At 41.6% G+C, this 22,393-nt stretch overlaps 1 protein-coding gene across 2 annotated transcripts in view; it reads left to right on the top strand.

The window, feature by feature from the left end:
• The window catches only part of celsr2 (cadherin, EGF LAG seven-pass G-type receptor 2), a 167,628-nt gene that overhangs the window by 134,336 nt on the left and 10,899 nt on the right, over nucleotides 1–22,393 (top strand). For both annotated transcript variants that reach the window (XM_028796553.2, XM_051924393.1), the window contains exons 12-32: nucleotides 1,823–1,997; nucleotides 2,433–2,574; nucleotides 2,655–2,775; nucleotides 2,852–3,035; nucleotides 3,285–3,386; nucleotides 3,889–3,983; nucleotides 6,857–7,066; nucleotides 7,284–7,467; nucleotides 7,557–7,700; nucleotides 8,045–8,210; nucleotides 8,352–8,519; nucleotides 14,084–14,210; nucleotides 14,341–14,541; nucleotides 18,201–18,375; nucleotides 18,589–18,701; nucleotides 18,822–18,904; nucleotides 18,989–19,115; nucleotides 19,291–19,407; nucleotides 19,564–19,694; nucleotides 19,797–19,888; nucleotides 20,114–20,287. In XM_028796553.2, coding sequence (XP_028652386.2) covers nucleotides 1,823–1,997; nucleotides 2,433–2,574; nucleotides 2,655–2,775; nucleotides 2,852–3,035; nucleotides 3,285–3,386; nucleotides 3,889–3,983; nucleotides 6,857–7,066; nucleotides 7,284–7,467; nucleotides 7,557–7,700; nucleotides 8,045–8,210; nucleotides 8,352–8,519; nucleotides 14,084–14,210; nucleotides 14,341–14,541; nucleotides 18,201–18,375; nucleotides 18,589–18,701; nucleotides 18,822–18,904; nucleotides 18,989–19,115; nucleotides 19,291–19,407; nucleotides 19,564–19,694; nucleotides 19,797–19,888; nucleotides 20,114–20,287 — 3,031 coding nt within the window. The remainder of the gene's footprint in view (nucleotides 1–1,822; nucleotides 1,998–2,432; nucleotides 2,575–2,654; nucleotides 2,776–2,851; nucleotides 3,036–3,284; nucleotides 3,387–3,888; nucleotides 3,984–6,856; nucleotides 7,067–7,283; nucleotides 7,468–7,556; nucleotides 7,701–8,044; nucleotides 8,211–8,351; nucleotides 8,520–14,083; nucleotides 14,211–14,340; nucleotides 14,542–18,200; nucleotides 18,376–18,588; nucleotides 18,702–18,821; nucleotides 18,905–18,988; nucleotides 19,116–19,290; nucleotides 19,408–19,563; nucleotides 19,695–19,796; nucleotides 19,889–20,113; nucleotides 20,288–22,393) is intronic.

Below are 22,393 nucleotides of genomic sequence, written 5' to 3'. Positions count from 1 at the left end.
CACAAAACAAGCCACCACGTGACCAGCTCCCCTGTGCCCATTACACAATATCTGAAATTAAAGAGAGGTGATGGTCTTGGTAAGGTTGATCTCTCAGGTCACCAAAACATTTTGACGGTGCTCTTAGAAAGAACAGAAAAACAACAGTTTTCGAAATGTGTGCTGTGGCTGAATGAGAGCAGCAACAAGCCATGGAATTAAATAACGGGTTTAATTAACAGCAAGAATTGGCTTCTCATTAAGAAAGTGATTGGAGTGAAATTGGTTGGAGTTTGAAGCCCCAGTTTAGCTGGTCATCTGTTAGCTCGTTTCACATCTCATTTCTGCTTGGCCGTCATTTAATGAAGAAAGGAATCAATTCAGAGGGCTGAACTCTTCTAACAGGGCTATTAAAGTGATGGGGAAAAAGTTAATTAGCAGTGAAAACTGGTCACTAATTAGGAAAAGGGTTAGAATGAAAACCTGTAGCCACTGCGGCACTCCAGGCCTGGAGTTTGCCACCCCTGCCCTAGGGAGTACAAATTAAACACTGCCAAGAACTAAATAGGGTTCAAAGCCAGTAATTTATCAAGTGTCTCAGAGTGGGGAAAATGGTCCTAACTGGCTCAAAAATCTCAAAGTGATGCGAGAAACATGTTATCAATTTTCCCAAATTAGGAAACTACTCCTTACTGCAGCAGGAGTTTGGAGAGCTTATGAGCTGTCCTTCCTTAGTAAGAGCTGTCAGAAGATGGTGTTCAGGCAGAGATTGGCACACACATTCTGGGAAAGGCTGACAATTCTGGAAACACTGGACAACAATAAACTCACAAATGGATATCAATTTGACAGAGATGGAATAATATTTGTCACAAATTGTGTAAGTTACATCACTGCTCCATCTACGCAGAGAAACTGTGCTGTCAGACAAAATGAAAGTGTAACTTTACATATAAAATGCAGCTGTTAACAGAATTATTAAAGACTTCTCCTATCTTGCACGTTTACTTTTCTTACTCTTTTCTTTCTGCACTGTTAGCACTCGACACCCTGAGATTCAGTGACAGGTTAACTTCTAAGACTATTTGTCAGCCTCTTGCACTAACAACGATATGAGTATTGGTATATCAAATGCGTACTTCTCATATCTGTTTTTGATGTTGTGTTTCATGTGTGTTGTTGTATTCATTGTTTATTGTTTGTAATGTACCATTGCCACTAGTCCATGAGAGCCATAAAAGCAAGAATCTCACTTTTACAACTTACACATAACAATGGATTTAAACTTAAATTGACCTGTTCAGATTGTGTTTAAGTGTGCTCCGTGATGCTGCGTTCTAGACGTTTTCCTGCCTTTCATCCGATACTGCCAGGGGTAGGTACCAACACCCCTACCCCGAACTGAATAAGCAGGATATAAAAATGTATGAACATGGCTTGCATTGAGACAGTATGTCTCAGCACACATTATGCGACTCTTCAATTCCACCCGGGGGGGGGTAAACGTTAACATTATACAAAGTTATTGTCTGTCTGTATACCTGCATTGTTATCACTCTTTAATTTAATATTTTCTTATCAGTATGCTGCTGCTGGAGTATGTGAATTTCCCCTTGGGATTAATAAAGTCTATCTATCTATCTATCTATCTATCTATCTATCTATCTATCTATCTATCTATCTATCTATCTATCTATCTATCTATCTATCTATCTATCTATCTATCATATGCAAGCATTTTACTGATCTCCTTATCTCTCAGTCATGTGCCAAGATGTTCGTGTATGGTGGAACTCTGTGCTAAGCTTGTTATAATCTTGCTTGATGTGTTCTCGTGGAGCAGGGTGTGCGCATCGGTGAGACATCAGCCAGTGCAGTGGCACTAAACTTGAATCAGGCGGAGAAAGTGAATGTGGAGCGTGGCTGCAGCCTTCCAGACCCTTGTGACTCCAACCCCTGTCCAGCTAATAGCTACTGCAATGATGACTGGGACAGCTATTCCTGCAGCTGCGATCCAGGTAATGAGAAGTTTAGCAGAAATGATGCAATAGAGACTCGCGTCTCTGTACGCTGCAAGTAATGGTGGCTTTGAGGGAGTTGAGTTGATCCAGACATTGGCAGTTAACTTTGTAGATCCTATAAGTGGATGAATGAAGAGGAAGCAGTATGGAGAGATGTTCATCATGCTGGAATTGCACAATGTAAGAGGGAACAAATAGGGTGGGAAGACCAGTGACTGTTGTGAATGTATTTCTAAGGAATGAGATAATGGAGTAACACAAGTGATGATATCTATTCTGCAGATTTTGATGATTATCATAAAGGAGCAGGGACATGGAATTACACAGGGCCTGTTGTTCGCACTGATTTGATTTGTAGTGTTCATCCTTATTGGAACTTTCCGTTTGACAATGTCCAGTTTCTCTGATCTGCCATGTGCTTTTCTTTCTCAGGCTACTATGGGGAGAGTTGCATGGACGTGTGTGATGTAAATCCCTGTGAACACCACTCATCCTGTACACGCAAGCCAAGCTCCTCTCATGGGTACATTTGTGAGTGCTCTGGAAACTTCTTAGGGCAATACTGTGAGAATAAGTAAGTGACACCGTCCTCCTCCTTCTCCTTCCACTGACTTTTCCTACTAGGTAGTTAATATTACTGATATTTTTGTGCAGGATTGATCAGCCCTGTCCAAAGGGATGGTGGGGTCACCCAATGTGTGGACCATGCAGCTGTCAGATTGAGAAAGGTTTCGATCCTGATTGCAATAAGACAAGTGGACATTGCCGGTGCAAGGTGAGACCAAGAAAACAGGAATGATTGTGTAACCAGGAAAAAGAAGAGACATTCTAATGCCCATTTCTGTCTGCAGGAGAACCACTACCAGCCACTGGGAAACGACACCTGCTATCCTTGTGACTGCTATCCTACAGGCTCCTTCTCTCGCAACTGTGACTTGGAAAGTGGGCAGTGTCAGTGCAAGCCAGGGGTCATAGGGCGCAAGTGTGATCAGTGTGACAACCCATTTGCAGAAGTATCCATGAATGGCTGTGAAGGTGCGTGTTTCAACTATATGAGGGAGAAGGCATACATATTATTTAATGGGTTCAGTATTCTGAATGTATAAAGGGCTTTCATGTCAAATATTACTTTTTCGTAAGGTACAGTGTTAGGACTACTAAATAGGTGTGGTGTAATGTGAGAAAAAGACAATTCTGAAAATTTGACAGTCTTCCTCACCTTTTGCGATCTTTAGCCACAGATGGCCACTCCATCCACACTAACAGCCTCATTTTTTTCTGTAGTGATCTATGACAGCTGTCCTCGAGCTATGGAGGCAGAGATTTGGTGGCCCCGGACCAAGTTTGGACTCCCTGCTGCAGTTCCCTGCCCAAAAGGATCAATAGGTAAAAATAAAGTTGGTCTCAAACTATTTTAATCTATTGCACCCTCCCTCTAACTGAGACCTTCTATTTGTTGGCACTTCTATGGGTGGGTTGTGGCGAAGTAAAGCCGGCAAGGCCCTTAAGATGTACCTCTGTCCACAGCTCTGCTTATGTTTTGAGGGTTCCCTGTACTCCAGTCTAATTTCTGTACTGTATAAGTTTTTTTTTTTAGTAAGTACAAATTCAAAGCCCTGTGTACAGTCTTCCTATCCCAGCTCTTCATCTGGAATGCTGTGTAGACACCACTTGGTTGCATATGGTTTAGCGGCTAAGATGTTTCCACCCATTTGTTCACATTTGAATTCTGAAATGCATAAAGTGACTGCAGCGGCTATGGCATTTCACAAATACAGCTGCTGCCGACTTCTTACCAGTTTTAAGCCTTTTGAGTGAGTGTGTATCAGCAGGAGAAACTGTCCCAATTTTTTTATTCTGATCCCACTTCCCATCTTCCTTTTCATAGGTACAGCAATCAGACACTGTGATGAGCACAAGGGCTGGCTGCCACCGAATCTTTTCAACTGCACTTCTGTCACTTTCTTGGAACTGAAGCATTTTGTGAGTATTCATTTTGCCTTTGCAGTTGGTTAAAGATGGATTCAACATCATCATAACACTAAGACCATCGTAAACTCCATCTTAAGACTGATTGCTAATTTAAGAGTGTTCACTCACAACCCATCGTAAATAAATAAGCATGTTAAAACCTTGTAATCTGCATGCTCCCTGATCTAGTCGTTAATTTCTAACTGCTTCTTAAAAGGTCGTCTTCTAGTACCAACTGTAACCATAGACAGTGACATCCACACAATATATTAAATTCACGTTACAGCAACTCTCTAAATATTTTGAATACTAAGACTTACACTTGTGATTATAGCATTTTTATAATCCAATGCACTGAAGCATTCATAGTATTATGTTTACAGGTAAACTGTTAGGTTCATTAAAAGTTTTTCTTCTGCTCTTAATTACCGATGTACAGTATAAGTTGATGATATTTCTGTTCTTTAAAAGTTTTTGAAGATTTAGTGTTCTAATGTTGCAGCTAACTTTACGTTTACTGCGACATTTTCTGTGTTGCAATTGGATATGTGGAGAAATGGAAAGAAAGAAAAGAGGACAGGAATTGGGGCTTAATATGTTGGATAGAGATATACAGCTAAAATCAAGAAATTCATTGAATTCAGTGTTTGTGTCACTGACATTACCCATCTAATGAACCTAAAACTTATACATTACTTAAAATAAATCATTGTGCTGTAAATAATATCCATTCATACATCCTGTCTCTTGGAGCATTGAATGTACATCTCCCTTTTTATGGATACTATGACTTCATCTAAACCAATTTGCAGTATGTTAAAGGGCAAAAAACAACAAGAGTGTTGGTGGAAGGCTACTGGGTAATACTGGGTCTTTCCTTTGTGCGTACCTGTTGACATGTATAATTAACTCTCAAACAGCGTTAAAAACAATGCTGTGCTGCTTGTCAGCAAACTCCCAACATGTAGAAATTAAAGTAAAGACATAGCCATATGGAAAATGCATTTCAGCTGTTTTCATATATATATTTTCCCCATGTCAGCGATTCCCAATTTGTGGGCCATGGCAGCATTGCTGGTGGGCTGTGGCCCAATGGTGGGGCATGGCAGCATTGGAAGTTGGTTGTCGATGACCACAGACAAAACACTCACCGATCCCCAGCCAGTCCCCACACTACCCCCAATGCACCAATGATTACACTCAATTCACAGCGGCAGGATCACAGGTGGATTGTGGACGATCTCCCCAACCCCAACTCTTATGATCGTGCTCGAATCACCAAGAAGGAAAAGCATTGACAATCATGCTTGGACCACATCACTCCTCCTGCTCTGATATTCACGCTAAATTAACAGAAGACCCCATACCATACCCAACCCACCCCCAATAACCCACGCCCACAAACCCCCGTGAGTCACGAACACACCGGCATTAGAAAGACTGGGTTGTGACACCACAAATTTGGGAAACATTGCGCTATAAATTTGAGAAGTTAACCACACAATGCAGTATCCAAAAGTGTATGGGAATTTTTAATGCATAATTACGCACATTGAATGATTGTGGAAAAATAACAGTTTATATAACTTAAATATATACCAGGCTATCCAGCTGGTGTCCATATGCCTGAAAGAGAGTAAAATAGGTTCTGTTATGCAAAATTATTCTCTTCATTGTATCTGTAAAATTAGCTCATGTTCCCAACCTTGGAAAGGCCGCTGCATACCTTAGTAAACATAAAAATTTCTGTCACCAAAAAGAAGAACAGGCTTTTCTTGTGTGCTTTTTTTTATGGCATGCCCATCATTCCTTAAAAAAAGGTATGTGTCCAAGTTTGGGCTTATCTATACTCTCCGTATTTGGTTTTTAAATTATGTTACTTTATATTAATTTCACGTCTTTTTTTATTCCACTGACTGACCAACAACAAAAACATATAATGATATTATTATCAAACAACTTTTTCAGTTAACTTGTAATGCTTTTTTGTAGCTTAGCAGCGCAGTTTACTAATTAATAATTTATGCTTGCTTGTAAAGTGGCTACTTAAGAGCGGTTTTGAGAAATGCACAAAAAAGTAGCTCATACTTTATGTACACTGTCATCGACCCATGAGTAATACAAAAGTCCAGATGAAATGTTGGGGTACCAACTGGACCACCCCATTTACTCAAAATAATAAGGCATGTTAAAAATAACAGGCACACGATGGTACAATAAGAAACAAAAACGATGTTCAGCCATTGTCTGCAGGTAAATGGGACTAGAAAGTGATAAGGCTTCAGGGTCGGAGCTCCGTCAGGTTGGCTGGCTTCTGTCAATGGGCATCTTCTCAGATTTGTGTATAACACAAGAGACAGAAGAGTTAGTGATCGCACCCCTGGTGTCACAGGGTTGTATCCCTTACCTTTGTCAAGCCTGGAAGATGACTCTACAATAATAATAATAATAATAATGCAATTTATTTATAGGGCACTTTACATTAATAGTAAATCTCAAAGTGCTAAAGTGACAACACACTTCTTAAATTTGCTCATTAATCACTAAGATTCTTCATTTTTGGGAAATGAAGCCAAACGATTTGTGAAGCGGGAGTTCTGTAGCCCATTAGCTCAGTGGGGTGCAGCCTGCTGCTCAGTCAAGAAATTTAGATGGCTCATTAAATTGAGTTTGCAAAACTCTTGAAGTAGGCTGGCGCATGTTTAAAGAGCTCTTTCTATGAAATGTTGAAAGCACAGACTACTAGGAGTGGGTGCTACTAAACCTGGAATACCCACGTTAAGTCTTCCCTTTACTTTTCGAAATCTAGACACTACCAACTTCTTTTCTTTGTTTTTTATATACTGTTTATTATAATCTTTCTTTTTTATCCTCCCTTAATCCAGTCTGACAAGCTGTCACGCAATGAGTCATTCCTGGATGCTGTAAAGTCCCGGCAAATGGCAATGATGTTACAGAATGCCAGCCAGCACACAGCTGTATATTTTGGCAGTGATGTAAAAGTTGCATATCGACTCATCGACAGAATCCTCAAGTATGAAAATCTACAGGAAGGCTTTGGTCTGGCGGCCACCCAAGATGTGCATTTCAATGAGGTGAGTATCTCCACATAAAGCAGCCTGGGAATCCTTGCCTCAGGTATAGTTTAACCATATTTCCTTATAAGTATGCTTACAGCTAAGTAATCCCTGTGGGCTTTCATGGCTGAGCACATCCAGCATCAAGCTTAAGTGCTCATGTTGAGCATATCTTATGCGGCTTATGATCATATTTTTGTGCTGTTCAGAAAATATTATGCTGCTGTCTCCACAGAATCTGTTCAGAGTTGGCAGTTCTCTCCTGAACCTAAAGAACAAAGCTCACTGGGATTTGATCCAAAACACTGAAGGTGGTACAGCACAACTCCTACGGCATTATGAAGACTATGCCAATATACTGGCCCAAAACATGAAGAAAACTTATCTCAGCCCCTTTACCATTGTCACCCCAAATATTGGTAAGCAACCTGAAGTGTCATGGTGATTCAGTAAGCTGAGATTCACATTACTTTCAAGATAGACTGACGAACCCCTTGAATTTCTTTAGTGATCTCAGTGGACCGCTTAGACAAGATGAACTTTGGAGGTGCCAAATTGCCCAGATATGAAGCTTTGAGAGGGGCCAAGCCTATAGACGTGGATACATCTGTGACACTGCCAGACTCTGTCTTCAAACCTGCAGAGACTAAAAGTAAGCAAAGTCAGAACCACTTTTTTATAAGCTTTAGGAAGAATGGAAAAGTCAGAGTGTACCATTTTAAAAATGTTCAAATCTCAATACCAAATCCCTATGCAGGCCTACCTGAGTTGTTTTTCTGTCAGTCTGAAATTATTCCTGTTCTGTGTGCTTTTGAATAGTCTTTATTGTGAAGTGTACTGTAGACAATAATGACTGAATATCCAATGGAGAAACCTTTATATCTGCTGCTCCTCTTCTACCAATTGTAAAAATGTTGCCTCCTTATTTCTTGTTCTTCTATTGCTTCTATTCATCTCAATCTTCTAATGTATCATGATGTTTAATTCTTTGCGCAGCATCCAGAATCACAGAAGCCCATATCAAGGAAGATAACAGAACGATGAATAGGAAAAGAAGGCACCCTGACCTTTCTGGGCAAGAGGCCATAGCTAGTGTCATCATTTACCAGACTTTAGCTACACTTCTACCTGAACAGTATGATACAGACAAGAGGAGTCTGAGGTATTTGAGCAAACACACTGCCAGTCTTTTCCTATCAAACCAACAAATCTTAAGAACATCATGTGCCCTAATGACATTTTAGTAATATAGTCAATATAGTGGTGTCCTGTGCTCTGTTTGACCATGTATGCTTCTCTCCAGGGTCCCAAAAAGGCCAGTGATCAATACACCAGTGGTCAGTATATCCATCCACGACAATGAGGAGCGCTTGCAACATATACTGGATAAACCAATTACCGTGCAGTTTCGGCTTTTTGAGACAGAGGAACGGTCAAAGCCCATCTGTGTTTTCTGGAACCATTCCATTCCGTAAGTCCAGACCTTGTCATCTTTTTTTTTTTTTTTTTTGAACTATTGTTTCTAAAACTTTTTACTACTTAAATTAAGAACTTGAGTGGCTTTCTATATAACCAACTTTTATATACAGTATAGTCTATCAAGAATGTAACATCTCATCCAGAATCATCTTAAAAGCTCACACGGTCTCTGCTTTAATTGCTCAGTAGTCTTTTCCCTGTTCCCATGAGCCTTTGTGTGAATAAGTGCTTTCTGGCTTAAGTGCACTTTCCCTTAATTTCCACTTGTCTTCTCAAGTATGTGATACAGTATCTGACTGAAAGAACTGGGCTTAATCAGTTTTATCAATGACTATTAGAATTAGGTTAGCCCTTGTGAAGGAAATTATTATGTTTTTTTTTTTTTTTATTTATTTAACCACTTTTATACTTATGTACTGTATACTCAATATAAAACCATCTGCCTAAAATTGCGTTGGCCCTTCTCACGCCGCCAAAACAGCTCTGACACGTCCAGGCAAGGACACCACAAGACCCTCTGACTGTGTTCTGTGGTATCTGTTAGTCTTCAATAAGCACACCAATTTGAATATGAAATATGTTACTTAAAAAATGCACAACTTATGAACTGAAAGAGAACTTCAATACTATCATCACAAAAACTAACAACATCCATGCATGCCAACTAGGAAGATCCATCCATCCATCCATTTTCCAACCCGCTGAATCCGAACAGAAGGTTACAGGGGTCTGTTGGAGCCAATCCCAGCCAACACAGGGCACAAGGCAGGAACCAGTCCTGGGCAGGGTACCAACCCACCGCAGGACACACACATACACACCCACACACCAAGCACACACTGGGGCCAATTTAGAATCGCCAATCCACCTAACCTGCATGTCTTTGGACTGTGGGAGGAAACCGGAGCACCCGGAGGAAACCCACGCAGACACGGGGAGAACATGCAAACTCCACGCAGGGAGGACCCGGGAAGCGAACCCAGGTCTCCCAACTGCGAGGCAGCAGCGCTACCCACTGCGCCACCATGCCGCCCAACTAGGAAGATACATTGTCGTATAGGGGACAACAGCAATAATTCCATCTGAGTATGTTTACCATGATAATGAACTTAACAGTATCTGGCACCAAGATATTAGCAGTTGATCCTTTAATTCCTGTTAAGTTTCAAGATGAGACCATGGACTTCTTTGCCTTGTTGCTCAAACTATTCCTGAACACTTGTTGCATTGTGGCAGGGTGCATTATCCTGCTGAAAGAGGCCACTGCCATCTGGTAATACCATTATCATGAAGGGGTGCACATGGTCTGCAACAATTTTTAAGCAGGTAGTACATGTCAAAGTAACATCCACATGAATGCCAGGATCCAGGGTTTCCCAGCAGAACATTGCCCAGATCATCACTGTGGTATAGTGGGTCTGTGGCTCAGAAAGTGGCTGTTTTGAATAAATAAATAATTAACACACTCACTTCTTTGTGTTGGGGGTGTTGTATAATGGTGAGAGCGGTTCCTGTTTGTGATGTGAAAGCGGACAGCCCTGCACTTAGTGCCCAGGTGCAGGATCGCCTGTGACCCTAGCTAGCGCCAGGAGTTGCTGATTGCCGCAGCTGTGCCATGTCCCCATGAGTGCAGAAAGCTGGAAGGAAAAAACAAGGAAAGAGAGAAAAAAAAATAAAAGAACGCAAACTGAGCCAAGAGAGCAGCACTGGGGTGGAGAGAGAAAACAAGCCAGCCAGCCAGTATAGGGAAAGGCAGCGCGGTCGGTGGTCCCACAATGGAGTGAATGATCACCAGTCTAGGGAAGGATCGTCCTCACTGATTGTTCAGAGGAGTGGGTGTGAGCAAGGTGGCGTCTTCTCAAGGGATCGAAGATACACCAGTGCAAGCGAGAAGAAAGATGAAAGGACAACCAGCTCCGAGCTAACGCCACTCGAGGCAGCCAAGACTCGGTTCAGTTTGGAGAGGACCACAGCTGTTGAAGTCTCCACCACCTGAGTGAGCTATGGATGAGCTGAAGAGACTAAGAGAGAACGTGGAGCCAGCCTGCACCATCTGAATGACATTGCCCTCCGCTGCTTTAACTTCTTCTCAGAGTTCAACTTGCTGGTGTCTCTTACCCAGGTAAACAACACACACACACCCAGCCGTCCATTGGGTCTAAAAGAAAACGTGCTACATCGGACCAGACCACCTTTTTCCATTGCTCCACAGTCTATTGTAGGTGGACATGGGTCAGCATGGGCACTGTGACCAGACTGTGCTTACTCAGCCCCATACACAGCAAACTGCGTTGCACTGTGTGTTCTGACATCTTGTTCTCATGACTAGCATTACGTTTTACAGTAATTTGTGCTACAGTAGTTCTTCTGTGGAATCAGAAAAGACCGGGCCAGCCTTTGCTCCTCAATGAGCCTTGGGTGCTCACCACAGGGCATCACAATTCATTTTTCCCTACTGCTGTATATGGCTTGATTGACAGAATCACAATTGAATTTACACTTTAGTTAATGTTGCCAACTGCTGTCTATTTGTGAGAGAAGAGGGGCTCTGAGCCTGAGTCAGGTGTTAGGCTTGATCTGAAAGAGAGGTACTGTATGCATGGAAGCGATGTTACTTTTGTATGTATGTGTATTTATTTATACCTTTTCATTGTTTTTATTCACTGCTTTATGTGTTTTATTATTTTTAAGATATCCCTTTTAATTTGCATCACTCATTTTTTCTTCAAAAATGAAACCATTTATCCAAAAAATTATCCATTGTTCCCAAAGTTCATTATTCGAAGGACCTTTTCTCCAAGGATGCACTTATTATTTATTCTAGTTACCCTTTAGATAGATAGATAGATAGATAGATAGATAGATAGATAGATAGATAGATAGATAGATAGATAGATACTTTATTAATCCCAATGGGAAATTCACATTCTTCAGCAGCAGCATACTGATACAATAAATAATATTAAATTAAAGATTGATAATAATGCAGGTGAAAAACAGACAATAACTATGTATAATGTTAAATATTAACGTTTACCCCCCCCGGGTGGAATTGAAGAGTCGCATAGTTTGGGGGAGGAACGATCTCCTCAATCTGTCAGTGGAGCAGGACAGTGACAGCAGTCTGTCGCTGAAGCTGCTCTTCTGTCTGGAGATGATCCTATTAAGTGGATGCAGTGGATTCTCCATAATTGATAGGAGCCTGCTGAGCGCCCTTCGCTCTGCCACAGATGTTAAACTGTCCAGCTCCATGCCAACAATAGAACCTGCCTTCCTCACCAGTTTGTCCAGGCGTGAGGCGTCTTTCCTCTTAATGCTGCCTCCCCAGCACACCACTGCGTAGAAGAGGGCACTCGCCACAACTGTCTGATAGAACATCTGCAGCATCTTTTTGCAGATGTTGAAGGACGCCAGCCTTCTAAGGTAGTATAACCGGCTCTGTCCTTTCTTGCACAGCGCATCAGTATTGGCAGTCCAGTCTAATTTATCATCCAGCTGCACTCCCAGATATTTATAGGTCTGCACCATCTGCACACAGTCACCTTTGATGATCACTGGGTCTATGAGGGGTCTGGGCCTCCTAAAATCCACCACCAGCTCCTTGGTTTTGCTGGTGTTCAGGTGTAGGTGGTTTGAGTCGCACCATTTAACAAAGTCATTGATTAGGTCCCTATACTCCTCCTCCAGCCCATTCCTGATGCAGCCCACGATAGCAGTGTCATCAGCGAACTTTTGCACATGGCAGGACTCCGAGTTGTATTGGAAGTCCGATGTATATAGGCTGAACAGGACCGGAGAAAGTACAGTCCCCTGTGGCGCTCCTGTGTTGCTGACCACAATGTCAGACGTGCAGTTCCCAAGACGCACATACTGAGGTCTGTCTTTAAGATAGTCCACGATCCATGCCACCAGGTATGAATCTAATCCCATCTCTGTCAGCTTGTCCTTAAGGAGCAGAGGTTGGATTGTGTTGAAGGCGCTAGAGAAGTCTAGAAACATAATTCTTACAGCACCACTGCCTCTGTCCAAGTAGCATATAGATGATGGCATCCTCCGCTCCCACCTTCTCCTGATATGCAAACTGCAGAGGGTCAAGGGCGTGTTGAACCTGTGGCCTCAGGTGGTGAAGCAGCAGCCTCTCCATGGTCTTCATCACATGTGATGTCAGAGCAACAGGCCGAAAGTCATTCAGCTCACTAGGATGTGATACCTTTGGGACTGGGGTGATACAAGATGTTTTCCAAAGCCTCGGGACTCTCCCCTGTTCCAGGCTCAGGTTGAAGATGCACTGTAGAGGACCCCCCAGTTCCGATGCACAGACCTTCAGCAGTCGTGGCGATACTCCATCTGGACCCGCTGCTTTGCATTTCGATTTTAGTTCACATGATACCGTTTTTTTTATGCAAAATGTTTTCTGCTGTGCACATTTACCATTTCATTCATAAACCCGTGTAAAACTCTAATTTATGGAGTGTTGTCCAATAATTTTGAAGACAGAATTGATTTTTTTCCCTCCCCTAGTATCTAGTTTCAAATACTTTGCCATAACAACTTTTTCAAGCGTTTGGTCTTGGCTAGGCCTGTTAAAGCCCATTGAAGCATTCCTTGCGTGATTTTGGGCCATGCAAGAAATAAATTCTTGTTGTTGTTGTACTCTCATCACCGAACTGTTGGCTTATTCTTTTAAAAGGCTTTTCCAGGCCTAACTGTAGCCATTTTTAGCTATATCCACACTACTATGTTTTCATTTGAAAAAGGTGTTTTGAAATGAAAACATTCTCCATTCACACTAGCGTTTTCACACTAAACACTAAAATGACCAAAAACAAATAAGATGTACACATTTGCATACACTGGGCATGTGTATATTGGCAGAGAAAATCCCTGAAGGGATAGTAATGCTTTTGGCCATGGGATTTATCACAAATTTGTAGCAGACAGTAAATTTCTTTTGCACATGTATGCAGCATTCAAACTGTAATAAATGAAATTTAGAAGTATACAGGTAAGCAACACAACGAGCGGCACAGAAAGTAACTCCTCTGTGTCTAATATGTTGGAATATGGTTTTCTTCCATGAAGGGTGACCAATCAGGGAATGGGACGTTGTAATGAGCAGAGTCCAATCGGGTAAAAGGACACAAAGTATGCAGAAGCCAATCAGAGCGTGATTACAGTCTGCATTTTCAAACCCTTCAGGTTTCACTCATCCACAGCTGCATTTTAATGACTATATGGTTCTGAAGAGCGTTTTCAACTGTCTCCATTTTTGGGTGATTAAAAACTTGGGAGGTGTGAATAAAAGGCAAAAAGTGAAACTAATGTCTGCATTTTAAAGTTAAAAGGTACTGTGGACATACCCTTAGTTACACTTTGTTCTGCTTTCTTTTTTTTTTTTTGGTCTTGTTTGGATTCAGTTGGTTTGAAATTGGGTGACAGAGCTGGCTGGCTAACTTGAAAGTTTCCATTTTATTCTCACTAACATACAGCTAACCTTTGTTTCAAATGATGTCACAGACCAGCCGTGACTGTTAATGTTTGTATTTTACCTTACAGAATTGGAGGCACAGGTGGGTGGTCAGCTAAAGGATGCGAGGTGGTCTTTCGCAATCAGAGCCACATTAGCTGCCAGTGTAATCACATGACAAGCTTTGCAGTGCTCATGGATGTGTCCCATCGAGAGGTATGTCATCTAATGCCTGTAAACTTCAGGAGCTTGTAAATAATTGGCAATATTATGTGCTGCTTAGTTGAAAGATGGCAAGTGTGTGCTGACGTATAGCAATGTTACTTTTGTTTTCTTTTTTTTCCAGAATGGAGAAATCCTGCCCCTCAAAATGATCACTTATGCCACTGTGGCAGTGACCCTTGGTAGCCTCTTTCTGACCTTTGCCATCCTTGTCCTGCTGCGCTCCTTGAACTCCAATCAGTCGAGCATCAGTAAAAACATGGTGGCAGCACTTTTCTTCTCTGAGCTCATCTTTCTGCTGGGCATCAACCAAGCAGACAACCCGGTGAGAAAGTGTTTGAGTGTATTTGTGTGTCGGTGTGCTAAAGCAGGTGAACATGTTAGTGTATCTATACCTAAGTTTGTATTTTGTTTGGTCCAGGTGTATATTTAGGGATAAATTCAATATTAGAAGTAATCCAAATGCCTATTTTTTCATGTTATACTGCATACAGTATATGATTGAAGCTATATGGTACAGCGAAAAGTAACATGATAGGTTACTATTATAGCACACACACTGTTATGGGCTAGTGGGAAGGGCACATTTCATAGGAAAGGCAACTTTTACAACACTGTTAAAGAGCAGAAGGGAGAAACACATTTATGAGGGCACAACATGCAGCTGATGTTTGATCAAATGAATCAGAAGTGGGCTGTGATGGGTTGATAGCAGCTTTCAGAATGCAGCAAGTGCCTGGTACTAACTGCAAACAAAATGCATCTCATTACTTTATTACGAGTAATAGGTGTGTATTCAAGCCATCTTGAAACCCAAATAACACCAGGGTTGCTGAAGTACACAAAAAGGTTTATTATATATAAAAAAATTGAGCGTCAAGGTTAAAAAAAAGCAAACAAAATCCTAATGCTACTCTAGGCCTCCTTTTATGCAGGCTATGGGTGCCTTCTGTTGTGTAGGGTGGCTGATTCAGTTGCCTACCTAAACTATAAAGTTAGGATCCCATTCTGAACTTAACTTTGTCTTCTGTTCTCTTTGTCTGGCCTCTCTTTCTCCTGCAAGTTGAGTGCCTGCCACAAGCTCTCCTCTCAATACCTAACTGGATTAAACATCATCAGGAATAGGGGGGTTTTAAGCCCTATTCAGTTAGCTACTTCCACGGATACCCTGGAATAAACGTCTGGGGTCAAGAATGGACTTGGGGATTCCAGAGGGCATACTTCTAGAGTTCCTTTAGCGGCCCAAAGGTTTCCCTGTAATACTGAACCACAGGTTGCCCATCCACTCCCCATTGTTCTATCATTACATTACCAACCTGCAGAGTATCTACTACTGGGGACCCTTACATAGTTAAGAAACACAGCATCCTGTAGTGGGGCATTGCCAAATTGCTCGCTCTCTCTCTCACCCTGGGCATCTTATGGCTTGGCTCCTGTTTTGTACTTCACTGAATTGCCTGCAGCCCCGATTCCATTCGGGTCCCCCTGCTACTTTAAATTTTGTATTTAGAACTCAAAGCAGCTATTATTGATTTGAACAGATTCAGTTCTTTTTTGTGTTGCACTCTTTACTGACTATAGTCTTAGAACAGTTAGCAGATTACAACCATACTTTAATGAACATTAGAAAAATTTGACAAGACCAAGCCATTCAGTCCAACAAAGCTTGCTAATCCTCTCCACCTAATTCTTCCAAAACAGCATCTAGTCGAGTTTTGAAGTCCATAAACTCCTACTGTCTACCACACAACTTGCTAACTTATTGAATATGTCTGTAGCTGTTTGTGTGAAATTTAATTTTAGCAAATTTCCAGTTTTGTCCCTGTGTTCTTGATGAACTCATTTTAAAGTCATTGTCTTGATCCACTGTGCTAATTCCCTTCATCATTTTAAACACTTCAATCATGTCACCCCTTTTGCTTAAACTGAAAAAGGTCACATCCTCAACCTTATCTGATAATTCATACCCTGCTGTCCTAGAATCAGCCTAGTTTCTCTTCTCTGGACTTTTCCTAGCACTGTTACATCTTTTTTATAGCCCAAAGACTAAAACTGTACACAGTACTCCAGGCAAGGCCTCACTAGTGTGATACAAAGCTTGAGTACTGCATAATCACTTCTGACTTGTACTCTACACACCATGATGTTCTATTAGCTTTCTTAATGGCTTTTGAACACTGCCTGGAGGTTGAGTGTCCAATAAGGTTTAATTTCAAGTTTCAGACCTCCCATTGTGTATTCAAACCTAACATTTCTACTTTCTATGTGCAATACTTTACATTTACTTACATTAAATATCATCTGCCACATATCTGCCCAAGCCTGTATGCTGTCCAAGTCCCTCTGCAGTGATTCAGTTCATTCTTGATAATCTGCCAATGCACCTAACTTGGTATCTGCAAACTTAACCAGCTTTGTTGTTTATATTCCTGTCCAGATCATCTATATATATAATTCACTAAGTCCATGGTAAGCAAGACACACGCAAGACCGAGCCCCACCCACCAACAATTCACTAAGCAGCTGACCATGGCACATGCACTACAGAGCCAACAATTTGCGCGAGAGCAAAAGCATTTGCCAAGAATGTTTTCATTAATCAAGAACGAAAGTCGGAGGTTTGAAGAAGATCACATACCGTCGTAGTTCCTTCCATAAACGATGCCGACTGGCGATCCGGCGGCATTATTCCCATGACCCGCCGAGCAGCCATTACTCCCACTGGCATGCCTCTGCATAAAGTCAAACTTAAAATTGGTTCAGTCGTCATGCTTCTCAGAAACCTCATGCCAGCAAGAAGTCTCTGTAAAGGCACTAGACTGACTGTTCTCAGCATTCACCGCAATGTACTGGGGTGTAAAACAATCGCAGCTCCTACCTCACAAACTGTCCTTATTCCCCAGATTTGCCTGACCCTATCAGATTCAAATTTGCCTTTTACTTTTACACGCAGACAATTTCCTGTTAGATTGGCCTTTGCAATGACAATTAATAAGGCGCAGGGACAAACTTTCAAAAAGATATGCCTTTATCTGCCAAAACCAGTTTTCAGTCACGGACAATTGTATGTTGTTCTCTCCAGAGTTCCATCTTTTCATTCACTTACAGCACACAGGCGCACGCGAGAGAGAGACACACACACACACAGGCGCACAACAGAGAGACACACACACACACGCGTGCAACAGAGACACACACACACATACACACACAGGTGCGAGAGAGAGGGAATCCCTGACCCCATCAGATTCAAATTTGCCTTTTATGTTTACACGCAGACAGTTTCCTGTTAGAGTGGCCTTTGCAATGACAATTAATAAGGCACAGGGAAACACTTTCAAAACGATATGCCTGTATCTGCCAAACCCAGTTTTCAGTCACGGACAATTGTATGTTGCTCTCTCCAGAGTTCCATCTTTTCATTCAATTACAGTCGTATCCTCAAAACCACCCCATTTGGACAACTGTGTCTTTCAGGAAGTGTTCACCCATCAATACATAATTATACGGCGTATGCGGTTGGCTAGTTTATGTATATTAAAAATAGTAGCCACCCTAGCACAGTTTATATACATAAATCTGGCACGTTTGCATACATAAACACACATTTCAAAGTAAACAAAGAAAAAAACAGAAATGCATCTCAGTGGTTAAACATAAGCAAAATAATGCCATGGTAAAGACATTACCAGTTGGAGGAGAGGAAAACAGAAACTCCAGTTGGCAGCGTCCCTGGAGAAAATAATTGTCCCAGGTATTTATTGTCATGTAACAGGTATGATCACAATTTTGATGACCTATACCAACATACTATCCTCCCCTCCTGTGCATTGTATAATATAATAAATAAAAGTCCATAACTGTGTAAACTTAAGTAAAATATGAAGGCTTGCTGTTCTGTCAATAACACCTGAAGATTTTCTAATTTCTTGTGTCTTTTCGTGTGTGTGATTCTAAATCTCTCTCTCTCTCTTTCTCCTCTAGTTTGTATGCACAGTGATTGCAATTCTGCTACATTTCTTCTACATGTGCACCTTTGCCTGGATGTTTCTGGACGGTCTACACATGTACCGTATGCTGACGGAAGTACGAGACATCAACTATGGTCCCATGAGGTTCTACTATATGATTGGCTGGGGAGTCCCAGCCTTCATTACAGGTCAGTCTGGAGAACAACTCCATAAGCTTAAATCCTAACTTTTAAAGACTCGTCTTTCCGCAGAATTCTTGCTGTGTACTGCAGGCTTACAGCATGTCTTTCAGTTGACATAAGTTATATTTTTTCCATTGTACTAAAACTACAAAAGCTGCAAGGAAGTTCTTGGTGTCAGGTGATGGAAATGAGAGAGTAATATGAAAACTTAAATTACAGGGTTGGCTGTGGGTTTGGATCCAGAAGGCTATGGCAACCCTGATTTCTGCTGGCTGTCTATGTATGACACAATTATTTGGAGTTTTGCGGGGCCAATCGCATTGGCTGTTTCAGTGAGTATCACAGTGCTGTAGCCCTGGAAGTTAAATGGATAATGATGGTGATTATCAGCCTAGTCTTGTAGAACCTCCTTCAGGCTATTCTAATCAGTGTGACCTCTTCTTTCCCCACAGATGAATGTGTTTGTTTCCATCCTTGCTGCTCGGGCATCCTGCTCACACAAGCACCATGGCTTTGAAAAGAAAGGCAGTTCTGTGTAAGTAGCAAGCACAGTGCCTGAAACACTTTGAACATGGCAGCAGCTCTGAAATATGACCTCCCTTATCTATGCTTCTTTCAGTAATGGACTGAGAACGGCATTTTTGATTCTTTTGCTGGTCACTGTCACTTGGCTGCTGGCTCTTTTGGCAGTAAACAATGACACTCTCATCTTCCACTACCTCCTTGCTGGGTTCAGTAGTGCACAGGTAGGTTTCCGGGCTCTGGGCAGGCCATGTTTGTCTTCTCAGGCCTTGTTGTCATAGCATCAAATTTCTACCACTATTGATTGAACTTCTTCCAAATATTGCAGATGGAACCAGATCCATCTGGCCTTGTCTGCCTGCATCTCAGCTAATAGACGTATTCTTGTATTTTCCACAGGGTCCATGTATTTTTTTCTTCCGAATTATTTTCAACAAGGAGGTGCGAAAAGCTTTCAAGTATGCCTGCAACAGGAAAAATGCTAGTGATATCCATGGCACAAAATCAACAGCATCAGTAAGTGCACTGTGGAACATTACATCTTTGGGAAGTAAGGTGTTTAAGACATAGAATTCAGTATTGAGTAGAGCTATTCCAAGTCATTCTGTACTGGATGAACTTGCAGGATACATTCAGATGACTTGTTTTTGATTCTTTCCTTTTCTAATGCAGTCCTACAACTGTAATAGTACTTATGTGGATGGTCGGCTTTATCGCCCTCCTTATGGTGACTCCTCAGGCTCACTGAACAGCACTGTGCGCTCTGGAAAGAGCCACCACAGTTATATTCCTTTTGTGGTGCGGTAAGTTTGGGGTTGAAGAGTCCTTCATTTCATTCATCGTATTGGTGTATCCTCAAAACAATTGGCATCTACTTAACGTGTATTTTTTTGGACTTTTTTCAGGGAGGATTCTGGTCTCAACAACAGCCAAACCCACATAGGTCTAAATGACCACAGTGCCGCTTACTTCCATGAAGACAAAGAACATCCAGATGGTACAAAATAAATGGGACACAGTAGGGGGGGAGTTAAATATTTTGCACTTTAGGTGTTGCATATTCTAGAGGTCCGTGGAATTTGATCAGGCAGCCTTGGGCTTTAAAAGATGGTTGAGTAATATAATCAAATAATTACAAAATCTGTGCATATAAAGTGTGGCATAGGTGCCAAACTAGTGTACTTTTACTTCTGCTAACCTTAAATCTCTCTTTGTTACACAGACCATGACTCTGATTCTGATAGCGACTTGTCCCTGGAGGATGACCAGAGTGGCTCATATGCCTCAACCCATTCTTCAGACAGTGAAGAGGAGGATCACTTCCCTGCAGACCAGTGTTGGGAGAGTTTGGCATCACAAAACAATGAGAGAATTCCTGCTTTCAGCACACCCAAACGTATGTAGGACACAGGCATGGAATGCTTTTGTCACTGGAAGGATTGTTAGAAGATGTCATACATGCCAATTTGTACATTTTAGTTGACTAGTAATCAACCTTCAGAGTTGTTTTATCTTTTCAGGGTCCTAGGGTGCCCCTGTTCTCCTTTTTACTCTTTGTTATGTACACCTTATGACAAATCTGCCCCGCCACGCCGAAACGGGTTGATCGTTACCATTAACCTGTCCTACTTTAAGGCAGCTGTTAAAAAGAATAGGCTAATATTGCATCCTTTAGACCACCACCGTACACACCTTTTTAAAATGTTCAGTTCAAACCGATGACTGACCATAGGCAGATGACAATATCCATAAGCACTGAGTAATGTATTATACAAAAGAAAAGACAGGATAAGAAAAAAACAACAATCCTTTTCATCCGCAAACCCAAACTCAAAAATAACCCTTATACCTGTAAATACAAAAAAATATATATACACAGTGAAAATATCACTCCCCCAGTTCCCCTTCCAAAGTTCACATGCAAGTCCAAAGTTCCAGCCCAACTGTTGGCAGGAGGTGAAATGAAGTGTAGAATTGGAGGCCGACCCCAAACAGTGAAAGGCTTAACTATAAAATGTTCTACAGTCAGTCTGCGCCATGGTAAAGAAAAATAAGGTCTTCGTGAGCTCACCCGAGTCCTTTGGAAATAATAATAATAATGGAACGTCAAATTCACAATCCATAGGAGTGAATCGCCGACTCCTACCTAACAGACAGGCCTTTAGGAGCTACAGAACTTCTTCTCATGGCCCGGTCAGATGATGATCTGTTTAGTCTGTTTTTATCTGTCTTCTCCTTGACTGTTCTACCCTCCTTTTAAAAATGGCGCGCTTTATGCAAATTTCACCCAGAAAAAAAAAAAAGGAAACCGGATGTCTCACCTTCTGTGGCACCACTGTCAATCACAGTCTATAAGTACTATCCACACAAGAAAACCCGACAGACAGCAGAAAAACACATTACAGTGGAACCTCAGTTTGCGAGCATAATTCGTTCCGGAAACGTGCTCATAGTCCAAAGCACTCGTATATCAAAGTGAATTTCCCCATAAGAAATAATGGAAACTCAGATGATTTGTTCCACAACCCAAAACTGTTCATATAAAAATGATTAATACAAAATATAAAGTAAAAATACATAAAACAAATTAACCTGCACTTTACCTTTGAAAAGAATCATGGCTGGTGTGAGTGAGTTTCTAAACTCTTGTGGGATTGCACCCAATGGGACGACACGCGGAAGAGCATCCCAAAGCAATCGCAGTCTCCCAGCGCTGTAGCAATTCGCCGTAAAATCGAATCCGAAAAGATCGCGGACATGCTATATAAGCGCCTGCCGTCGATGGGTGATACAAGGAACATTATAAATGTGCAGGGCCCTGCCTGACTGCTGTGTCTGTGTATAAATAACCACATTGTTGCTGTTTCAAGCTGAATAAAGCTGGTGTTGCTAAAGTACTGAGACTCAGCTTTGTGTTTTTGGGTGCAAGACGGGGACTCGCACGTCACAGCACACACACGCGCGTGCGCGCGCACACACATACATACACACACACGCAAGCGAGCACACACACACATACAGTCACAATGCTGTAGTAAACAGTATATGCTCGTATGGATGTTGACTGTATGAGTGAGGCACGCCGACTCAGACGGAGAATAAGAGATGATTGCCCACAATCCCGCAGCAAGAGAGAGAGAGAAGAACTATCAGCTCAGTTGTGATCACATGACGCTCAGCAGACAAAGCGTATACATACTACTCGTACTGCAAGACCTCACTCGTTTATCAAGTCAAAATTTATTACAAATTTTTGCTTGTCTTGCAAAACACTCGTAAACCAAGTTACTCGCAAACCGAGGTTCCACTGTACATCTATTTATGTGGCAGTGCTACAACCTTAAAAGAATATCTCAAATCCTGTACTGTTACCACACTGTCATGTGGTACTGTAAATCAGCATTTACCACTTCCTTTTACAACTGTAACTTCAGGCAATCAGACAGAATACCAGAAAAGGAAGAAGAGAAAAAGGTCACGCATTTGTTTATGTATTATAGAT

The sequence above is a fragment of the Erpetoichthys calabaricus genome, chromosome 3 (genome assembly GCF_900747795.2).
Source record: "Erpetoichthys calabaricus chromosome 3, fErpCal1.3, whole genome shotgun sequence".
In the NCBI taxonomy this organism is placed as follows: Eukaryota; Metazoa; Chordata; class Cladistia; order Polypteriformes; family Polypteridae; genus Erpetoichthys; species Erpetoichthys calabaricus.
This window is presented reverse-complemented; position numbering and strand designations above follow the sequence as displayed.